The sequence below is a fragment of the Colius striatus genome, chromosome 1 (genome assembly GCF_028858725.1).
Source record: "Colius striatus isolate bColStr4 chromosome 1, bColStr4.1.hap1, whole genome shotgun sequence".
NCBI lineage: Eukaryota > Metazoa > Chordata > Aves > Coliiformes > Coliidae > Colius > Colius striatus.
The window spans coordinates 203,875,172-203,893,524 of record NC_084759.1 but is presented as its reverse complement, the minus strand read 5'-3'; the positions used below and the strand labels follow the sequence as shown (position 1 = coordinate 203,893,524).

At 47.5% G+C, this 18,353-nt stretch overlaps 1 protein-coding gene across 1 annotated transcript in view; it reads right to left on the bottom strand.

Moving 5' to 3' along the window:
- MKLN1 (muskelin 1) overlaps positions 1–7,643 on the bottom strand; it is a 103,389-nt gene extending 95,746 nt beyond the window's left edge. Inside the window, exon 1 of the mRNA XM_062020277.1 lies at positions 7,527–7,643. Within this exon, the coding sequence (XP_061876261.1) occupies positions 7,527–7,618 (92 nt within the window). The 5' untranslated portion in view covers positions 7,619–7,643. The remainder of the gene's footprint in view (positions 1–7,526) is intronic.
- Between the last annotated feature and the right edge of the window lie 10,710 nt (positions 7,644–18,353).

The window sequence follows — 18,353 nt, the reverse complement described above, 5'->3', positions numbered from 1 at the left end:
GAGCTCACTCAGCAGTTCCTTCCTCATAGGTTAATTTATCTAATCTTTTTTCTTCCATTTTAACACTCTCTGTTATAAGTATCCCTTTACTAACACAACTTTCAAATGTAGATTAGGCTGGGAGATTAGTATTTAAATAGATATGGTAAGAGACAAAAGCTGCTTGAAGTATATATCTATAGAGAAGCACTCAAGAAAAAAAAACACAGGTAATATTCTAAGTACAGTTTCAGTGGGTTTCAAGCACCTTCCCAAAGACTGAGAGTGACAATTATGAACTCAGCAGTCAACGAAGAAAATGCAGAGAGGACTGAGAAAAACACCAACCAACTCAAAGTTGCCCATGCGTAATGTTCCTCCATTATCAAGATCATGACATTTTCCAGGAACCCCAGAACACAGGAGCAGAGGAGGGGCAAGCACCACAGACCAGTTTGTTTTGGCAGGTTAAATTCAGACATTCAGGCTGCTGTCCTCAACTTAAATATCTGCTTGTGCTCCTTGATTTAAACCAACCCAGGCAAAAATGTTTCAAAAATTACGCACACTGGGTTTCAAGTCACAACTAAAATAGCAACTACCTAATGTAACAAACCACTCTAAATCATCAGTGCTCCCTCCTCCCTTTCCAGTAACTAATACATTATTGAACTCAGGTCCAGCTGAACTTCCACTCCACTGTTCCCTCAAAATTCAACAGGCTGTAGTCATAAAAGCAAAACTACATTGGACTTTAGAAGTTTATATTAACATGCAATTAAAGTCAGACAAGCAGTGACTTGCTTTGGATGTTTGTTGACCTCTTGATAATTTATTTGTGAGGGATTTAAAGAAGAAGCCCTGTGAGGAGTAGCTGAGGGCCCTGGGGGTGTTCAGCCTGGAGAAAAAGAGGCTGAGGGGAGACACAGTCACTCTCTGTAACTCCCTGACAGAAGGCTGTGGCCTGGGGCAGGGAGAGTCTGTCTCACAAGTGACAGGAGAAAAGGAAACAATTTCTTCCCCAAAAAGGTTGTCCAGCCCTGGAACAGGCTGCCCAGGGCCATGATAGAGTCCCCAGTAATGGAGGGATTCCAAAATCATGGAGCTGTGAGGCTGAGGGACATGGGTTAGTGGTGGCCATGGCAGTGCTGGGGGAACAGTTGGACTCAAGGAGCTTCAAGGTCTTTTAAAACCTGAACAATTTTGTGATCCTGTGAATCAACATGGCACACACCAGTTAACATCAACCGAAAAATTGCTATCACATCCTGAAATCAATGGGGGTGATAAACCTAACATGCATTCTAACAGCAATCTGCTAAAAAGATGATGAATGTGCAGAAGAAGCAGCTATATTCTTTGCCATAAAACCAACTGAAGTGGGCTGTACACACTGGCTGAGCAATAAAAGCAGTTATCACAAGGAAGACGTGCTCTGTTTTAAATAGTTTCAGTTTTGAAGCAAGTAATTAGTAATAAGAAGCTAGAAAACTTTATTAATCTTGCAAGATATAAAGCTACATACAGAACAAATGATCCTTAACCTGATGATGTTAAGAAAACTTTTACATTCTTAATGTTCCCCAAAAATGTCATCCCAGCAAAGGCTGAACACAAGAGTAATACAGGTTCTGCCAGGCTAGTCACATCAGGGAACTAGAACAATTGGCATTTCGCCTTCCTCCTTCTGCCAGTGGATAAAACTCCATCTAATCTGTTCAATAATGGCTGTATTTTAGCTGGATTCACAGTAGTTTCTTCTCGTACTTCAGCATTTGCACTTTTACCTGGAAAGCAAGAGCCATCAGACTTCTAATGTAAATGTAAGGAATGAACAACTTCATAATCATCATCTCTTTCACTCCTTCCACCTTTCTGACCTTTTTGTGTATCACCACTTCACATTATCAGATACTAGAGAAGCACCTGATACTTACATATTCCATCTGTAGGTTACTTCATTTTCTACTGAAATACTTTGCTTTTTAAGCATTGCATTTCAGCTTTCAGAGAAAAATCCTAGGCTACAAAAGAGATGCAAGCAAAGGGGGAAAAGCCTGTCAGAACATGAGACAGTCTACAAGTATCCAGAAAAGCTACACAAACAAGTAGGAAGGCAAAAATATTTTCCACTGGACATTGAAAAGCACCAGAAGCAGAAGAGAGCACATTTCTGTACACAGGGTTCACCTGAGGAGAACAGAGTTGGCCAGCTCACCTCATTAGCTAGTGTTTGCATTCCCAGCTCATTTCAGTAAATATTAAAAGTATTAATCAATATTGCAACGGCATCACAAGCACACAGTTACAGATAGGCAGCAGTTGTGTCTGTTCATCTTCCCACAGCTAAAGGCAAAGCGATTAGAGCAAGGTAAGTGAGTTGGATACATTAAAATACTCAACTAGAGCTATAAATGCTGACAATTTAAGGTGAAAAAACTACATTTCTATCTATATGTGCAAAAGAAAGAAACAACCCAAAGTGGAATTTCTAGAGGTAGAATGGAAATTATCACTGCAACCTAACTGGAGATATTTAAGAAACCATGAGACATAAGCAGTATCACTAAGACTCCACGGCAGAGGAGTGGGAACTAGAAGATCTTTAAGGTGCCTTCCAACCCAAACCATTCTGCGATATTCCATAACTCTAGCACAGGGGTGGTGAGCCCAGTTCATCCTGCATAAACACCTCTCAAGCACACTTGGCTAGCCTACTGTTTTGGTCTGGTGTAGATAACTTCAAACTGCTGAGACCTCAATAGAAGGAATCTTCACTTCATCAAGGAAACAGCTTAGTACTGGAGGAAAGAACAAACAAACCCCAACCTTTTAATTATTAATGGCTGATCTCAAAGTGAATAGGAGATTCCTCATGGACAGAACAAACGCATCTATAACAAGATTCATGAATCTATAAGGCAGGGTCTGAATCATCTGTTTCACGTGGTAGAAGAAATTGAGAATCACATTTCACTAGCCACAAATACACATTTTTTTTCCTGTTACAGAAACCTCAAAGAACAGAGTAACTGGAATTCAGGTGGTTTTATGTCTTGGTTCTGTGGGGTTTTCTTAAAAAAATCCAAATGGACTACCCCAAGAAGTTCACTACATGTGTTCTCAGTGTCCTCTTACTAATGCTTTGGAGTACCTTAGATTTGAAGACACAGGAGGGTTCATCTCTTGTTTTAAAGTAAACACAACACAGCACTAGATGTTTGGTTAGACTGGGCAGGAACTTACTGTCACATCCTCTTAACTAAAAAGCAAAAAAAAATGACATTCTCATTTCAGATGTCTACAAGTCACTCACAATTCACTATCAAAGCATGTTTCACTTGGTTTACTTCCCCTGATCTGATGGAAATACAGAAAACCAGAAAAAAGGCACACATTTAAGTGTGTCAGAACAAATCAGATGGCTCTGTCTCTGTTCCCCTATGCTTGCTAGGAAGAAGACACCAGAGCCTCAGCTTTTGGTGCAGCACCACACAAGGTGCCAAACTGGAAAACACTTGAATTATCAGAATTACTCAAGTCCACAGTGAAATAGGTTAAAAAGGGCTGTGATAAAAAAGTGACTACAAATTAGGAGAAGGTTGCTAATGGCCTTTAATTATCAGCTACAAAACCTATCTTATCTGATCTTCTTAAATGCCAATAAAAATCCTGAAGTCAAATCTAGGAAGTGAACTGATCTCCCTCTACAGAGACGCTATACAGGAAAACCTGAATGACTCTGAAGACCTGAGCAGCAGAAGTGGGATGAAATTTCCTCACAAAGGTACACGACTAGCACAACACAGTAAAAAGCTGCTGTTAGCCTCTGAAGTGGCATTTCAGACATATAAAACAGTGACAGAAGGACCTGAGTGCATTAGCCAATTAGAAGATAGCAACAGTCACGAGTCTGATGCAACCACTAGAAACCATGCTCCTAGGATACAGTAATTTAGCATTTGGCAATAGAAAAGGGTACATGAGTGCTGCTGCACAGAGCACAATACTTCACCCCTCAGCAGGCAGTTCAAACTGGACTGTTCAAAATCTGTCCAAACTGGAGCATGTACAAAAAGGGGCTATTAAAAAAAAACCAGGATATCAAGTGCTTCTCTCCAAATGCAAAGCAATAACTTCCTTACAAAAAAACCCCACAAGTTTGAGGAAGGATTACATTGCCTTTTATAAATTGTTTATTCCCTTCTTGTCCAAACAAAAATGTGAGTGAGCTCCTCACTGCAGAAAGCCAGAGACGAGAGGGGAACAAAGCCCAGGTCTCTCAGTGTATGCCAAAGGACATCAGTATTCATTTGTGTACCTCACCTGAAGTGACTGGGAAATCCTCGGGCCAATTTGAGATACCAGGGAGCAGTCTCTCACATGGCTCCATTCCTTCCAGGAAGAACCTCAGAGAGGTGAGGAAGGATCCAGTGGAGGGGTCTCAGGTGATGTGCTTGGTTCAACGTGCTTCTGGCTGGACAATTGAAGCCTCTCAATGCACTACTGCCCCTGCACAAGCAGAGGGAGTCTGGAAACATCAAGTGTTTCAAGAACAAGCTTCCTCTTGGATCCCCTTTCTTCCCAAAGGCATAACCTGCCCTATAAGACAGACTGAACTAGACACTATTACCAGGCCAGTTCTTTCACTTCTACCCATAGAGTTTTTAAAATAAATATCCAAGCCTGTCTTCCTGCTGGTAGCCACAAGCCAACAGAGAACAACTCCAGCTGGTCAAAAAACAATACAACTATTCTTTGGCAGACTCAAGAAGGATAACCTTAACGATTCAATGTTTTGAAAGGTCTTGCAGGTAGTCATAGCACTGGTAAAACAGTCAGAAATTGGATCCAGCACTAACCAGTCCCCTTGTACCACTATAGGAAAGATGCTGGAGTTCACCAGAAGCTCCTCTGTCATGGAAACTACAAATCCTAAACTAGAACACAACCAGAAAGGTCTTTGAAAAACAGTCTTTGTGTCTTTTAAATTAAACAGAGCAGTTATCAGGTGATTACAGTTTTGTGCAAAGTTTCACTATCAGTTCAGCACCAGGTAAGTAGGTGTACTACATATCACCAGACATTTCATTTCTTCCCTGGACAGCAGTGAGGAAAGTTTTGTATTTCATACCTTTGTTTTACACTCAAGACCATACAACTAGTTAAGAAGTGTGTTTAAATCATACTTCGCTGACAAAGAACAGAGGTAATTTACTCTGCTCCTCTTCCACAAGCACAAGACCACAGCTCCCAAGAAGAAGCAGCTTTATTTAATAAAGTAATGCATTCCTACATCCATTATGGCAGAGCTCCACTTCAAGGTTAAAGCTGTTTCTTCCTACATATGCCAGTGTACTACAGTACAACCCAAATTCCCAGTATCCTTCCAGAAAAGCATCATTCTGTTCCACACATTCCTAACACAACTATTAGCTCTATTTGCACACTTATCCCACAGTATGTCATTTGCCTGTCCCAGCAATCTTACAGTTTTCCATCTTCCCTCCTGTCCCAGCAATTTTAGGTTTTTCATCTCCACTCTGTCTTCCAAAACCCACTCTCCCATATGTTTCTTTATAAACTTTCTCCTTCCTTATCCTAAATCACAGGACAAAGTGTCCTCTTTCACTTTGGATTGCATTTAAGCTCTCTCTCAGAACAAGGCAATCAAAAGTTACCAGACAGCAAGTAAAATCCAAAACTTTCAGAGAAGACAGCACACAAAACTTGAGGATCAGCATCCCTCAGAACACAGTCAGCATGCCAGAGAATAACCCCTTCACTGGGGTTATTGAACACTGCTCAAGAGCTGTTAAAATCGGTTTTACTCATGATAAGCACATATAATCAGCACCTTAAAACCAGGCGAATGCAAGGCCATGCATTTGAAAGGGAACTGTACAAAGAAGGCAATGACATTAAGGACTTTGGGCAGCACTGCAGATACCACATGAATATTAATTCCTGACATGAGTCCACAGTGAAAAGGACTAACAGGAGTCTTGGAATGCAATATCAAGGAGAAAGAAGGTATTATTTTTTGCATCGCAGCAGTGAAATCAATAATGGACTGTCACCCTTCTACTCATGGGCCAGCACTTCAATACAATGCTGAAAGACAGAAATGCTGGTAGAAATTCTTACAAGCATGATCATAGACTTAGAGAAACACCTTAAAATCTTTTTGAACAAGAAAAGTAAAGGGATTAGTTAACCATCACTGAAGATGATCAATTATAAAACAATCTAGTTATTTTTAACCTAACAAACCAAATCCACAGAAAGATGTAACAACTAGGAGCTTACTCAGAACAACTTTGTTTTGAAAGGTTCACTTCATTTTGGAAAGTGTAGACAAATCATGACATTAATAATTAACAAATAAGGCAGCTCTGTCACTTGTTGATAGTGGGTGACTTAAAAAATATTTCAATCAAAGGTTATTAAATCCAGCACAATCAGTGATTAGACAAAACTCCACAGCCTGCAATGACTCAGGTGTCCAAGTGCCATATCCCAAATGATCCTCTGATCTCCAAGTAAACTTATCAAAAAGTTGTATGGACAATAGTACACCTATCTCACACCCAAAATTGACTTTCAGTCACTAGAGTAGTTTAACAGGCTGCAGCTGGATTGCCACACAGCCAACTCTCCCGTTCAGAATAGGTCACATGAGCACAGCAGCTGTAAAACACAGCTCCAGTTCCTTTGCACCAAACTCCTAATAGCAGAAGGCAGGGGCAGCGTGCCTCTTCCCCTCAAACCACCCACAGCAGGGGAGGGTGGCTGAACAGCCCTCACCCTTTCTGAGGTCAGGGACAGAGAAGAAGCCAGGCTGCCAAAAAACACACTGCCCTGACATACCCAAACCTGCCTGTGGAGGAGGAAGACTGACTTCTTCTTCTCCCCATTTAACCTGCTGAGTCTCTCCTACAGACGCTGTTTTCTCCCCAAATCTAGGGACAGCTCCTCCTTCTCCTTACGTGCTGTCCTCCCTTGCCCATACCTGGGGATCACCCCTAACCCTCTCCTGCCTGACCCTACCCCGGCAGCCAGGCCCTCCCCACCTACTCACTCCCAAAAGCTGCAGCGCAGACCCTCCAACGCTCCCCAAAATCTGTTCGAACACAGCCAGCTCCAGGAGTTGCCAACCCCCTGCCTCACACAGCCTTTAAATCCTGCTGACCAGTCCTTCCCACACATACACACCCCCCAAATCCCTCACACACAGCTCCCCCCGCCTCAACCCTGCTGGCCACCCCTCCCCCGCCCCACACACACACGCGCACCCCCCTCCGGGTCACCGAGCCGCCCCCCAGCAGCCCCTCGCCAGCCCGGCGTTCGAGCAGCCCGAGCCTCCGCAACACCCCCCGCCTCCAGCGCCCCTCCGCCAGCCCCCGGAGCGGCTGCCACCTCAGCGCCGCCCGTCGCGGCCTGCCCGCGCAGGCCACGGCAAGGGCCCGCCGCAGGCCCGGCAGCCCGCCGCGGCGCGGGAACGGCGCAGGGCCGGGGCCAGGGTCAGGGTCGAAGCCGGGACTCACTCGGGTAGGTACGTGGAAGAGAAGCTGCTCCAGCGGTGCAGGGTGTAGCCCAGCACCCGGCTCTCGGGGCCCGCCGGCCCCGCCGCCGCCATCTTGTTGTCAGCAGCGGCAGCCGCGGCCCCGGCAGCGACCGCGGGGGGCGGGGCCGCGCTCTTAAAGGGGCCGCGCGGAGGGCGGGCGGCGGGGCGGGCTGTGGGGCTCGGGGGCGCCGGCACGGGGCTGCTGTGGGGCTCAGGGGCGCCGGCACGGGGCTGCTGTGGGGCTCAGAGGGATGGGCTGTGAGACTGAAGTGGGCTGTGGGGCTCAGAGAGATGCACGATGGAGAGGAGATGGGCTATGGGGCTTAGGGTGATGCCCTGTGAGGCTCAGAGGGATGTTCTGCGCGGATGAGGTGGGTTGGGGCACCCTGTGGGGCTCAGAAGGATGCTCTGTGAGGATAAGATGGGCTGTGAGGCTCAGGGAGATGCCCTGTGAGGCTCAGAGGGATGCTCTGTGAGGATAAGATGGGCTGTGAGGCTCAGGGAGATGCCCTGTGAGGCTCAGAAGGATGCTCTGTGAGGGTGAGACGGGCTGTGAGGCTCAGGGAGATGCCCTGTGAGGCTCAGAGGGATGCTCTGTGAGGGTGAGATGGGCTGTGAGGCTCAGGGAGATTCCCCATGGGGATGAGGTGAGCTTTGAGGCTACATTGGAGAAGCCCTGTGAGGCTGTTGTGGGACTCAGAGGGATACTTTGTGTGGCCGAGATAGGTTGGAGGGCTCAGGGAGATGGCTTGTGGGGCTCAAAGGGATGCTCCATGGACTGAGGCAGGCTGTGGAACTCAGGGACCTGCCCTGTGGGGCTGAGGTGGGTTGTGGGGCTGCATTAGAGCTGCTGTGGGATGTTGATTGACAAAGAGGACATCTCCTTTCCCAGCCCCATGGCAGCCACAGCCATGAGTGAGTGCTCAGGAAAAGGATCTAGGAAAACTCAGTGGGATTTGGTCCTGTGCTGGCTCCTGCACCAGTCCCTGTCGTGGGCAGCACATCTACCCTCCCTCACATTTTATCAGCAAATATTTGACTGTGTGTTCTTAAACTTCCCAAGAAGCTTGTTTTGACACTTCTGTTGGGTGACTTGTTTTGTTTTGTTCTGTTTTGTTCCCAAGAAGGAGTTGAAGCTATTAAAGTCACCGTAAATAACAGTAAATAGATAAGTAAAAGTAAATAACAAGTAAAATGAAAATGCAGATGATCAAGTGGTGCCCAGATTTAGCATTTTACCAGCAGTCCTCTTTGAAAGCCATTGTAAATTGAGTGCTGGGTGCCAGAATTAATCATATTTTTTTTTCCTTGGGTCGTTTTTCAGTCCATACGACAGCTTGCCTACAAGCTTCATGGAGATCCAAGCTGTGGGAAGCAACCCAAGTGGCTCCTCATGCACTGTTGTGTCTAATTACTTCTGTGGATTTTAGGAAATAACTTATATTTAATCATAGAAAGGACCTGAAGAATCATCTGGGTTTTCTTGGGAAAAGTATGTTCAAGACACGATGGCCCAGCATCCCATCCAGCCAAATCTTCATAGTGTCCGATGTTGGGGAATGCACCGCTTCCCTGGAGAGATTATTCCCATGGCTGACTGTTCTCAGTGTGAAAAATATTCCTCTTCTGTACAATAAGAATCTCCCCCAGGAGTAACTTGTACCCATTACTCCTTGTCTTAGCCATGTGACCCCTTGTAAAAAGGAAGTCTCCGTTTTTTTTTGTGTCATTCCCCTTCAGTGTCATTACTGCAGTGTAATGGTACCAAAGTATCACTGGAAACTTCCTCAGGGCATGCTTGATCCCATCATCCAGATCACTTGTAGAATCCCAAAATGTCAGAATGATAGGGGCTGGAAGAGCCCTCCAGAGCTCATCCAGCCCAACTCCCTGCTAAAGCAGGTTCCTCTCGCTCAGGGGGCACAGGAACATGTCCAGGTAGGTTTGGAAACCTCCCGAGAAGGAGCCTCCGCACCCTTCCTGGGCAGCCTGGGCCAGGGCTCCCTCACCTCAGCACCAAAGGACTTGTTCCTCCTGTTCCAGTGGAACTTCTGTGTTCCAACTTATGTCCATTAGCCCTTGTCTTGTCACTGGACACTACTGAAAAAAAGTGTTACCACATGCTCATGACATCCACCCTTTATGTACTTCAAAATATCAATGAGATTTCCCCCTTAGCCTTCTCCAGGCTGAACAGCCCCAGGTCCCGCAGCCTTTCCTCATAAGGAAGATGCTCCAGTCCCCTGATTAAATTGGTGGCCCTGTGCTGGCCTCTCTCCAGAAGTTCCCTGTCCTTCTTGGGCTGAGGAGCCCAGAACTGGACACAGGACTCCAGATGAGGTCTCACCAGGGCAGAGGAGGAGGAGAATCTCCCTCAACCTGCTGCCCACACTCTTCTTGATGCACCCAGGCTACCACTGGCCTTCTTGCCCACGAGGGCATACTGAAGATATTAAACCTGTTCAAATATTAATCATCTTCTCTGTTGCAGTTTTTGCTGCTGAATATTTGTCTGGCAGCATTGGTACCCTCTGGGTCTGCAGTGCTGTGCTCAGTTTGGAGAGAAGCTCCCATCAGGATTCCCAGACCTGCCCCAGGTTGTTTTTCAGAGCTCTGGGCTCCTGCATGCCAGGAGGCTGGCTCTGAAACCCCAGACACCCATGGGGCCAGCACGTAAGCTGGGCATTCTTTGCCACATTGTCTGAGGTTGTTATAGGATTCTTCCTGGAGAAGGAAGATGTTTCCATTCAGACCTCCTACCAAAGCAAGGGGGAGGCTTGGGACATCCCTGGCTGCTTCAGAAAGCAGAGGAGATATTTCAAGACCAAGGGGAAAAAGAAGCTGAACAAATAAACAGCTGTCTGTTGGAAATGACAGATTGTAGAGATTATTATCAGGCAGGACAGCAAGATGCCTGGCTAGATTAAATTAGCACAAGGACTTTTATTTTTTCCCCCCCCTTCTTTATTTTAGGAAAGCCAGTGAGAATGTGGCAGCAAAATCTAACTGCAGATGAAAAAACTCCTTCAGCAGCCTTGGAAGGCTGAACATCAACTGGGTATTTTAAAAAGCAAGGGGGAGCAGCAAGCGCTTCATCTCCAGACCCCTTCTTAGGAGGAGGCTTTGCAGCATTTTCACTGGTGTCAAAGCCATGGTGCTCTGAGACGGCGCAGCAAAGTCGGTGTGTGAGGGTCACACCTCCCTCTGTACCTTCCCTCTGCCGCTGCTCTAATAGGGCTTCTCAAAGATTGTGGCTTTCCCATGGCATTTCAGACTTACCCAAACTTCTGCCTGTGGGTATCCCCCTCCTAAATTGCTTATTCAAAGATTCCTAAGAATCTAACTAATGGTATATTCCTGACCCCTGAGGAAGAGATGCTACCTCAGCATTTGGAGCCTCTACAACAACCAGCACAAGAGAGGTAAAACCTCTGACCTTCGAGTATGGAATTTAGGGAGTTTTAAGCAAGTGGTGAGTGACATCCCTGAAGCAGCTGGGAGGAGGAGGAGGAAGAGGAGGAGGAGGAGGAGGAGAAGGAGGAGGGAGAGCCAGCAGCTCCCTGCCCACCACTGCTCCATGCAAACCACCCCAGGAGTTGCTTTGCTCAGGATCCTATTACTGCTTGAATCAAGACCTGGATGCCAAGGCAGCTTATTTTTAGCTCATTTTGGGCTTAAATTGAAGTGAATGCTGATGAAATACACCGTTCTGACAGCCCTGGAAAAGCTCAGTTCATCTGCAGCACAGGCAGCAGGGAAGGCTGTGAGGAAGCAAAGCAATTCAGAGCTGCAAACCTGTTTTCTTGCACTCAGTAATACAAGTAGTCACTGGGAGAGGATTTTTCCATTCTCTGAGCAGCCCAAGCACGGTGGGGAGGAGCACGGGGTGCAGGGGAGCAGCATGCTGCAGATTTGGACATCCTTAAGCTTCCAGCTGAGCTCTCTGCATCCCATTCGAGCCAGCTGCAGGAGCAGTGGCAGTGGGGCCGTAAAAATGGGAGAGACTTGGAAAACATGAGTGTCTGAACCTTGCTCTGCTAGTCTTGCATTTGCTGAACTAGAGCAGTGCTGAATCACTGCAGCCTGGGGGGCCCAATGGCACCGTGGCTGCCTGTGCTGCCTCGGACTCACTGCTGTAGGAGAAAAAACCCAAACTTAGGAAGCAAATACCATGCAGAACAGTGCTGTATCTGACCCTCTCACTTGGGACCTTACTGAAACCCTCCAGCACGACTTGGTGCCCGCCAGGCCTGAGCTGTGGCTGGCTGCTGCTTTGTGAGGATGGGGCTGTGGAGGGGAAGCGAGAGCTTTCCTAACAGCAAAAAAAAATGAGTCCCTTGGGTGTTCAGGGTACAGCCTGCCAGAAAGCCAGGAGGTCCCTGGCCGGGTGCCTTGGACAGTAGCTGGAGTTGCTGGCAGAGGCCAGAGTGACCACAAGTGATGTCCCCTGCATCCCTTTGCCAGGAGGATGCACACGCAGCGTTCACGTGCTTGTCGTCAGTAAGCTTGAAATCCAACCACGGGCAGCTCGGGGGATTTGGTGATTGTTTGTGTCTGCCTAGAGACAAATGTCTCATTCCCCCCACCCCCTTACCCCACCCCCAGCCCAAACTCGCTCCTCTACTGCGCGTGTGTTTCGAGTTTCCTCATGCAAAACCTGCGTGGGTGTTTGGATATGTAATGAGCACATAGTTCAGGATGAAAACAAGTTGCGTGGAAGAGCCAAGTAACTCCAAAAAAACGAAAGCAATACAAACAACAACATGGCACGTGGCCATACCAGCTAGATCGTGGGCCAGCCGGATCTCACGTCCTCCCCGGAGCTGCAGAGCCCATCAGCTGTTGGAAAAAGAGACCTTTAAAGATGAGCGAGAGGAAATCGCGTTGGCAGCGCAGGCCACGGCGTGTTTCCTTCCAAAGCAGGACAGAGCCAAGGACATTAGGCAGAGCTGTAACATTTGGGGTCTCATTGCTCAGCCGTGAAGTAAGGCAAAAACCTCAAGCAGGCTGTGGTTGTGTAAACTATTGTTTTCGGAGCGGAAATGGAGCAGGGTATTGTCGTACCAGATCTTGGCGACTCTCGCTCACCTCACCAAGCCCTCTCTGCAAAGCCAGGGCTTCATTTGAACTCTGCATTGTGCAGGGGGAATAAACCTGCCTGCTTGTGCAGGACTCGGGCTGGAGAGCATCTTCTCAAGCCAAACGTGTGCTCCCTGCCATAGCCTCTTCAAAGAAAATGACCTCTAACCTGCGGGCAAGGCTGGAGCAAGACTAAAGGTAATTCCAAAAAACTCCCCAAACTAGTCTCACTTGTCATCATCACTCACTTTGGTGGCACAATGGGCAAAACAGTGGATGAAGAGACACATTTTCTTCAGGGTGTCAGTACATTTCAGCACTGAAAAGAGGTAAGAGCAGACCTCAAAGACAGGTGAGTTCATTTTCTTCCCCCCATTTGGGGAGAAGGATCATCTGTGCCTCCTTAGTAAAACAATACCTCTTTCAACCTAATAAAATACCTCCCCTGACCCAAGCATCTGCTCCTAGGCCATACACTTAAATATCTGCTTGAGTCCTCTTCACCACCTCTCGCAGCATCCGTCCTTGGGTTAAAGGCCTGAATCAGTGAAAGAGCTCACTGGCAATCCAGAAGACTGAAAGGGGCCTGAAATACCAGCGCCTCCATATGCACATTGGCATGATTCTCTGCATAAAAGCCAGCTTAAAAAGGCTTGTTTCACAAAACACAAGCATGCATTTTTTGGAATCAAGGTCAGTAACTCAGCTTCATTCACCCGTCTCCAGCTGCAAAACAACATGCCCCAGACAATGGAGCAGAGTGTATCTGAGTCAGAAGTTGCCTTTTAAGGGATGCAAGTGGCTCTGAGCCACGCTGAGGAAAGAAGATCTCCTTGGTACCCTTGAGTGCTCGGCCCCATCTGACCTGAAACAGGGCACCCAAGGGCAGGAAGAGCTGGTGAGATGGGAGCAGCGACACAAACCATCCTCACATCCTCCATGGCTTGGTGAAATGCCCTTTCCTGATGCCGCCTCCATGCCACACTCTCTGTGCCTACCAGCACGACGCAGCCCCACGCTCGACTCTGCTCCACGGTTCTGCTCAGGGGAAGCATATGTGATTATTTAAGCTGTGCCACAAGTTTCAAATATTTGGTGGTCTCTTTTGCCCAGGCAGGTGTGCTCATCTGGGCAGGGCTGCTCCCCCCGGGATGGCCATTACACACCAGGCACACGCTGCTCATGGCACTTCTGCCTTTCAACTGGAGCTCTGAATCACCCAAAGAGGATTCTCTGTCCTGTGTTTCAGATGCAAAATGTGCCTTGGAATTCAATAGTTGCTATAGTGCCATAATTACACATTTTATGGAGGACTTAGTCACAATGGATAGAGCTCTTGTTATTAGGTTCGGGCTCCTTCTGTTGCTTTATTTTCAAGACCTTTCTGCTAAACACTTTCTCTGCATAAAAAATACTTCATTTCAGCATGTTCTTCCTCCAAAGTTAGCTCCAGCTCCTGGTTGTAGTGGAGCAGCACTCGCCATATTGATGGTAGGAAGGATGGAGCTTGTAGCCTGCCTTCTGTCCCACTGCTCCAAGGTGCACATCAAAGTTGGCTTAAAAGGCACTATAAAAATATTTCCCAGGATCCAGGAGCTCTTGAGCACCCTGGCAACGTTTCTGTATGTGGTTTGGAGATGTCTCACTGACTGCTTGGGGCATCCACACCTTCCCAGGAGCTCCCCTTGGCAATTGGAGAAAGTGGATTCTTTGGGTGCTCTTCTTAGAAGATGATTCATCTCACCTCAATGAGACACGTCCTGGGAGAGGATGAATCACTCTCCCAAGGTGCTGGTCTTTAAGGTCAACTTTGGAAGACAGCTGAGATGGGTAAGACAAACCCCATGCTCAAGATTGCTCCTCCAAACCTCAGGGACACTCTCCACCTTACAAGATAGGATCGGCCTTTCCCTTATTAATCTCCTTTTAGAGGGTTTCCTCATCTGGAGAATGGAGCTAAATACTTAATTGCCTACTTTCTAAGGAGTCAGGCGGGATAATTAGCTGATGTTTGGGTAATGCGTCATAGGGTAGGAGTGCTAAGCAGTCTTGCTGTCAGCAGCACAGTGGGAAGTGAGGGACTCAATCTTGTTTTTCAATCAGGAATGTCACGGTCTCCCTTAAGTTCATTGTTCCCATCGAGTCTGCTGAGGGCAGGGGACTTGAGCAAAGAGTTTAAAGGAAGAGGATGCCAGGGACAGCAGAGACGAAGCTGTTTGCGATCCAGGAGGAGAGCTGTGAGAATAACTGCGTGGATTTTGGAAAGAGAGAACTGCCAGTGAAGACAGACGGAGGGAACATGCCTGGCACTGCACAGCAAGGGCTTACGTCTGTAACTGTGGCGTAAATATTCGGTAGCAACATCCTCTGAGTAACAAAAGTGCATCAGGGAAACTTTTCTTGCGCTGCCTTTCTGGCAAGTGGGCAGCAGGGTGGGAAGCTTGCTACAGGGACCCATCTAACTCACCCTGAGGACTGCAGTAGACTCAACCTAAAAGACATTTCATATGGTTCATTTTCATTATTCTGCAAATTACATTATGGATGAACCTCAAGCCCTTCTCATGTCTGCTGATCGTAATGGATGAGATCTCAATCGCGTCTCCTTGAAGTTAAACATCTGAGAGACACTCTGGTTAATAGTTTGCCTTTCAGAGCAGTGCATTAGCTCTATTGTGCTCCTGCCTGCTTAATTCAGAGCAAGAGCCCGAGAGTGGTGCAATTAAAGACGGAATCTTGGGCTGAAGCTCCCGATGCTTTCAAATGACCAGCAGAACCTTCAGTGCTGTCCTGTTTTTACAGTAGCTGGAACAACACTTTCTGCCACTCGCTGCTTAATTACACTCTGGATTCACAAACAAATGTTTTTAACCTCTTGTTGTATATTATAGAATCATAGAATGGTAGGGGTTGGAAGGGACCTTTAGAGATCATCCAACCCAATCCCCTGCAGAAGTAGGTCCCACCTAGATCAGGTCACACAGTAACGTGTCCAGGTGGGTCTTGAAGCCCTCCAAGGAAGGAGCCTCCACACCCTCCCTGGGCAGCCTGGGCCAGGGCTCCCTCACCTCACAGTCAAATAGTTTTTCCTTATGTTTAAATGGAACTTTTTGTGGTCCAGCTTCATCCCATCACCCCTTGTCCTGTCACTACATACCACAGAAAAAAGTGCTGCCCCAACCTCCTGACATCCCCCATTTATATACTTATAAATATTAATGAGATCCCCTCTCAGTCTGCTCTTCTCTAGACCAAACAACTCCAGGGCCCACAGCCTTTCCTCCAGTCCCCTGATCATCTTGGTGGCCCTGCACTGGCCTCTCTCTAGAAGTTCCCTGTCCCTCTTGAGCTGGGGAGCCCAGACTGGATACAGGACTCCAGATGAGGCCTCACCAGGGCAGAGCAGAGGGGCAGCAGAACCTCCCTTTACCTGCTGCTCACACTCTGCTTGATGCATCCCAGGATGCCATTGGTCTTCTTGGCCATGAGAGCACACTGTTAGTTTGCTGCCCACCGGTATTCCCAGATCCACTCAGCTCACACTGCCAAACCCATCGCTAAACTAAACCATATCCCTCAGTACCTTGTCTATGTGTCTTTGCAATATCTCTAGGGCACCAGGGACTCCCTGGGCAGCCTGGGAGAAAAAAGTTCTTCCTCATTTCTCACACACTCTATGAAACAGCCTCATGCTTTGATCTGTGTAAAAGATGACTTTTCCAGTGGGGTTGCTGGGCTGTCCCTATCTCCACAGGCCATGAGGAAGTGATACCGATTCCCATCTCTTTTTGTCTGTGGTGGTTAGCCAGCCACAGACCATCTCAGCAGCTTCTGACAGCTTCTCTGCATCCTGTACTCACATCTCTTTCGGGATCTCTGCAGCCAGGAGCAGGAAGAAGAGAAACCATGGATAACCTGAAACTGATCCTCTCCACCACTTGCTTTCCCTGATGCCTGACCTCTGGAGAAGCAGAGCATCCTTTCCCTTGCCAGGCCTGGCAGAATGCAGATGTGTGGACATGCCATCATGATGCATTGCCTGACGTAAAACAGCCGCCTGCCAAACCCGCTCCCCTGTCCCAGCACTCTCTGGGGAGAGGTGGTGCCCCATCTCTGAAGTCCCAGAAAGGCTGCTTTCTTCTAGAGAATTGCTTCCTGTTGTGCCTGTTACTGGGTTTGTACTAAGTAGATGGAAATACTGGCAGCAGATCTGGGAAGGGCAGGGCTTGGGGAAGGACATATTTATTCATCAAGATCACCGTCTAGGCCATGTCTAGTTGCTCCACTTAAGACCCTCTTCATTACTCAGGCTCAAGGGGAAAAGAAGGGGGAAGACACTGCTCCCATGAAGAGAGGTGAATTTTCCTTCCACCAAAGAGAGAAATAATATTATGTGAAGGAATAAACATCTTCTCTCAGTGAAAGTCATTCAGGGGAATCTCAAGTTGCATTTTTCTCTCCCAGCAGCAAATCCTTCTCTGTACTGTCTGGAACCTGGCTCTAAGGGCTAACTACTTCCCCTAAAAAAGCTGTCCTAGGGGGGGTTGCAGTTGGATTTTTTCTACACATCCCAAAGTTTTCAGTCCATTTCAGGACAGTGTTTCCATTTTCTGGGGAGACAGGAGAGACACGTCACCAGCAGGAAGCTTTGTCTGTCACCAAGCCCAGCTTTTCCTGCCCTGTAGGAAGCAATTTCCCAGGAGCCACAGATGGGCATGGCCTGGTGCCTGAGCCCTTTCAGACACTGCTAGTCCCTGCAGTTACATGATTTTGCAATCTGCTTCCTGGGAAGAGGAGGGAGAAAATGGTCCTGTGGCTGCTGAAAGCTCGGGATGAACTTGTGCTTACGGGCAGTTGTGTGTGGGGGCTTGGCACGCAGAGCCCAGAGTTTTGTGGGCTATGTGAGTGCCATCTGTGCTGCTCTCCTGACTTGTTCCCACATCCATGCATTGGCTATAAGGCTCAGGGACCTCCCCACATGCCTGAGAATGTCCCATACACTACCCAAAGCCATGGAAGAATGACCCAGGTCACCATGTCTTTCAACACGGGCACCTGGAAAAGTGCAGCCCAGAGAGTATCAGCCCAACATGTGCTGGACTAAAACAAGCTCCCTCCTAACCCCATCTATCCCTGGTTTTCTCCTGCTGGTTTAGAATGAGACACGGGACAACATTCAAATCCTGTCTTGAAGTGTGCTACGTGCCACATAAGTCAAGAAGCTCCCAGTTTCTCCTGGTCCTGAATGTTACAGAGCGGGCACCCCAAAGGGCAGCTTGCCCTTCTCCAATCTGGACACTTGGCAAGGGATTTTGCTTCCCTCACAAGTCATCTCACATTACCTGCTGATTTATTCTGGTTTGTCCAGACTTACATACAGGGAATTCAAAGTCCTCTGTCACTGAAGGGAGAGGAGTTTGCTTTGCATAACCCCCTCAGTAAGAGCCTTTATGTTAATGAGTGCTTTGTTCCTGATATTTGTCTCAATGGGGCCTAAGGCTGCCTGTGCCCTCCTGCATGATGGGGCTCAGCCCATGAGACACTTCCAGCTCATCCTCTTATCTTCCTCAAGAGCCTTATTTCTGCCCTTTGCCACAAATCCAATCATCTTTGTCAAAAATGGGGAATCTGGCTCCCTGCAAAACTGGAAGAAGCTCGAGGGTGTGCCATGACCTCACCAAATATGTACTTACTTGTACCCCAAAGCTATGGATTTACTCGTGGTTCC